Genomic DNA, 5,000 nt, shown 5'->3' with positions numbered 1-5,000 from the left:
CTCTCATGCTTAGCTGTAAGTCGCTCTGGATGAAGGAGTCAAATGCCGTAAATGTAAATAAAAAAAGAGTCTCTCTAGAATTCTGGCCCAATTAAATGATGCTCTTTGCAGGCCCCGCCCCCTTTCCCTATCTCACACTGTGTTAAAGATCTTGCTTCCTGTGGAACTACATGGAAAATGTTTTAAGTAAAAAATAAAAAAACACTACAAAATGTTTAATTGTCTTAAATCCCACACTTCCTATATGCCAACATCTCGCAAACTTGTTCCACCGTCCTGATTTATTTACATGAAGCACATCCATGCTGTTGAAACCATCTTTCTCTTTATATGTCTTTTCATCTGATCCTGAAAAACCTCCACCTCGATCTGCACAATGCCTTGTTCTGTGGAGGCCTAATTAAAACGACGAGCGTGTCTCCTCGTCCTCGAGACAGCCGAGGCCCCCCCGACCGGCCTCTCAGGTATCAGCCCAGAGCTCTTCAGGGGGTTCCTTTATGAAACCTGGTCTCTCTGGCAGGTCGGCCTCCATCTCCACTCTCTTAATCACATTCCGGGGGAATTTATTTTGGCCCGGATAAGAGATTAGGAAGACGACGTGGCTCCGGTTGCAGCAGGTTTAATGAATGGGTAACAGGAGTCAGGGAGGAGGATGTCGGTGAAGTGGAGGAGGAGGAGGTCAAGGAGCAGCAAGAGGGAGAAATTCAGAGCTGGGATTTATTGTTCCTGCCAATGTGGAGACACCGAGGGCAAACCACTGAAATCCAGAAGAAAAACTAAGATCTGGTGTTCAGGAAAACAGTAAATGAAATGTACACCACAAGAAAAAGTGAATAGATGTTTGCAGCTTTGCTTTAAAACTTGATCTATGAGGATCAAATTGTTGTTTCGATGTTTCTTTAGTTTCGATGCAACACACAGTAATGCAACAGTCTGAAGATTTCTTTTAAACAAACAAATCTATAAATGCCCAGATCTTTATTTTCCACTTTGTTAGGAAGCTACATACAGTACAGATACAGTGCTCCCAGCATTCTTCTGGAACGTCTCCTGGAAGTCTTCTTTTCAAAACGTGTCAAAATCCCCCACGGACCCTTACCGCAGATCCACCCTCAGATCCCCCATAGATTACCCACTGATCCCCCTGCATACCCCCACCACAGATCCCCCGCAGATCCCCAATAGATTACCCGCTGACCCCCCCCCCCGCCGATCCTCCCGAACCCCCCCCACAAATCCTCCTGCAGATTCCCCCGCAGATCCTCCCGCAGACCCACCCCTGCAGATCCACATACTTATGAATTGAGGGTAAAAAAGGCAAACATGGCGACCCAGCAGGGATTAAATCTGTAGACACTGCAAGCAACAGAAGCTCCGTTTGAAATCAAAGCATTTTCACAATGAACCTCTGGATAATCAAAAGAAAATAAATACACACACAAATGGCTCTTAGGGGGTGGGGTGCCAGCATGTGAATGTATGTGTGTATGTGTGTGTGTGTTTGTTAGGGATGGTAAGATTCAGCGTTTCGCATCGGATGCATCAATTTTTGTGCATCGGATGCAAGTTGCCATTTGTATTGCGATGCATCGTTTTTAACGCATTTGCTTCAGATTTATTTCTATATAACCAGTAAATGCGCTGTTTTTTTATTATTTAGAAAGCGACCAGTAGTTTCGAAAAAATTCTTTTATGGGCCGATTTCTCCTCGCTAAACTGTTTCTCAAGCGCGTTGTGTACTTGTATAATCTCAGAACCGCTGCTGCTACGTGAATATGATGCATCACGCTTCATATGTATCTTTAAAGTATCGTATCGTTGGCTGTGCATCGAGATGCGAATCATATTGGCCTCAATTATGCAGATGCGCATCCCTAGTGTGTGTGTGTGTGTGTTTGTTCGCATGTTGACATGCTCCTCTGCCGAGACGAGATGAGGCGAGACGAGACGAGGCGAGCCCTGATTTGCATTGACACTGCTGTATATATCATTAAATAGATGTCAACTGGGTTTGTTTGCGAGGTACAGCAGGTACCTTTAAGCGAGGAGGTGCTCAAGGGGCAGCTGGTGCAGGCTTGTGTGCCCTGACCTCAGCACGTTGGTGTGTTGACCCCTGATTTGTGCCGCCCGGATGTGCTTTTATATATCAGGGAATCAATTTCTTTCCAGATCAGCTATTCCACCACCCAGTCTTACCGAAACCATGAGTCAAAGGTTCTCCCGGTTGCCATGGTTTCCTTGCTAGTGCCTCTCTAGTGAAGCCTTCAATAGTGTGTGTTCTTTAGATCAAGAAAATACACCAACGTTTGTAGATACCTGAGCATAAGATTGCTCTGTGCTTCTTTTGAGCATCCCATTCCCCATTTAGTCTCCACTTACTGCCATAAATTACAATCATTTAAATTAGCTTTTAACTATGGAGGAAGGACATCTTTGCTGTCCTGGTAGATTGTGTGAATCGGTTGGGAATTCATCCATTCATTCATTTATTTATCCATCCATCTTCAGCCACCACTTTATCCTGCTCAGGGTCGTCACAGATCTGGAGGAAGTTTGGAATACACCCAACTGATACGGGAACCCAAACTCAAGATTAAAGCAGGAAGCCTGGGCTAAAACATCTTCATGAAACATTTTTTTTCTAAGTATTGTGTGTAAGAGACTACAATTTCCTTAAAGGAACGCTCATTCACAAAGCTTAGTAGAACTATCCAAAATGTCAAGGGGTTTTTAGAGAATAATTCCCAAGAACCACGTCATGAAACATGAAATCCCAGACCTTGACCTTCAACCGCTCTGAATTCGAGATATATAAATATATATATACAGTATAATACAGCTATAATGCAGCTCCAGCAGCCTTGACATGATGAAAAGTCCACATTTCACAACCAAGATGATTGAAACCCTTAAGGAACGACCTTCATCAGCCTGCGGACTCTTTATTTTGAAGCCAAGGCCAAATACCCAAACACAATAGGTTTTTTGTTTCATTTTGCTTTGTTTATTTCTCAAATCCACCGTCTGACTGTCTGAGAAGCAGACAAGAGCACACAACAAAAAAACTTACTGTTTTTCTCCTCAGCACCTTCAGAACAGATCATTAATGGAATAAAAAGTAATCATCTACTCACGTATTCGCCGTATGAGTCCTGCACTACGGGGGGCGGGGGTCTGTATCCTACAGGTGGTGGAGCTCCACGTCCTCTCTGTGCTCTTCCTCTATTAGACGGAAGGCGGCTCGCCGGAGCTCCTCTGGGTGCCGCTCCTCGAGGAACAGCAGCCTGGGGAGGAGGAACACCTCCTCTAGTCCTGCAAACACCACAAACACCACGGGTGTTGATTGTTTACCCATCTTTAATCTATAATTCTCTTTTTCTTCTTTTCCTTATTTTCATTTCTTCCTTTTTCATTAGATATACCAAATGTTTTGGGACACCTAACTCATCATACCATATGTGGTTGTTCTCCAAAATGTTCTCAGAAAGATGACTTTGAATGTCAGTTGCATGAAATTGTTTCTTTCACTTGTTTTAGGAGACCCAAACCATGGCCCTGTGCACAAAGCCTGCTCCATGACGATCTACAAGATCTACATCTTCATCGGAAGGTGTGGAAGATCTCCTGCTATAGAGCTCCATCTGTATTCAACACACTTGGGATGAATGTGAACACTTCTGACCTTCATCACTACCTGACTTTACTAACACCCTTGTGGAGGAATGAATCTCCACAAAAATCTAGTGGAACATCTTCTCAGAAGCGTGGCGCTTCTTCTAACAGCGACTGTGGAATGGGATGTTCAAGAGTAAGAACATGTTATATACTGAAGCACATAATCAGTATTTTATTTTGAAAGCCACTCGTTTTCTGCATGAACAAACTGTCGGGATGCAGCAGAGGAGGCTGATGGTGTAGGAGGTGAGTAGGAGGCTGAGACGAGCGTCTATCTGCAACATCAAACTCTCAGTGTGGTAAAGAACTGGACTGAAGCCAAGATTCACACTGTACAGATGAACTGTAGAACATGTTCTTCGTGTAGTGCAGAACATCGGAAAATAATATACAGTCTGGGAAAACTATCGCTCCAGTGTACTTTGTTTGCTAGTCACACTGGTAAACAAGAGAATCTCACACACACTTACACACAAAGGCTACGTCTACAGTAATCACTATCGATTTCAAAACGGTGTTTTCCTCTAAAACGGTTCCACGTTGAGCAAAACCTTCAACCGGCATCATTTTCGCCTGACGTTCATTTACTTTCCGGTTCTTCAAATCATCGGGGCAATGACTAAAAATGCTTCGTCATTCTCTAAACCCTCCGTTTTCCACAGTCCACACGGCGACGCAAAAAAACGACATTTTCAAACCGATCGTCGTTAGAAGCCGTTTCCAAAAAGCAACGTTATTGTTGCCATCGTCTCAGTGCGGACGAGGAGCCGAAACGGAGAGAAAAATACTGTATCAGTGTGGACATGACCCAAGTGTGTTCCTTATGATTGTAAGCGTATAACCAGCAAACAAGCCAGTGGTGACCGCGGCTACGTCTACACTACTTCCAGATCCATTTTTGTCTAAATTAGCTACGCGTTTACACTTACATTTTCGATTGTTTCCCAAAAGTTGCTCATCCAAACTGAAACGTCTGAGAACTGTACTGCGTGTGAGCAAATTGTAAGACGCTTTGACCTGTCTGGCGTTTATTTACTTTTCCGGCTCTTTCAAACATCGTGGCGAAGACTATAAATATGTTTTTAATGCGCCGCAACCGACGTTTTCAAATGTATCCGCTTTGATTAACTTTTTTTTTTGAAAGCTACACTGTCGTTGACTGGAAACGCCGTCTCAAAAGAGAAAAATATGCCTTTTCAAACAAAAATTTATTAGTGTGAACATCGTCACGTCCCGCCTCATGAAGATGGTGGACCTTTAAAGAATTAGATGCCGACCCCGCAAACATCTCAAACCATCTAGAGACGTACCAGTGCCAATTGAAA

General features: G+C 43.6%; 1 protein-coding gene across 1 annotated transcript in view; it reads right to left on the bottom strand.

The window, feature by feature from the left end:
* The window catches only part of khdrbs3 (KH domain containing, RNA binding, signal transduction associated 3), a 106,440-nt gene that overhangs the window by 38,031 nt on the left and 63,409 nt on the right, over positions 1 to 5,000 (bottom strand). Inside the window, exon 7 of the mRNA XM_083546813.1 lies at positions 3,135 to 3,312. Coding sequence (XP_083402939.1) covers positions 3,135 to 3,312 — 178 coding nt within the window. The remainder of the gene's footprint in view (positions 1 to 3,134; positions 3,313 to 5,000) is intronic.

Source organism: Silurus aristotelis (assembly GCF_946808225.1).
Source record: "Silurus aristotelis genome assembly, chromosome: 7".
Classification (NCBI taxonomy): domain Eukaryota; kingdom Metazoa; phylum Chordata; class Actinopteri; order Siluriformes; family Siluridae; genus Silurus; species Silurus aristotelis.
Note: the sequence above shows the minus strand (reverse complement) of the source record. Positions and strands in the feature narration are given on the sequence as shown.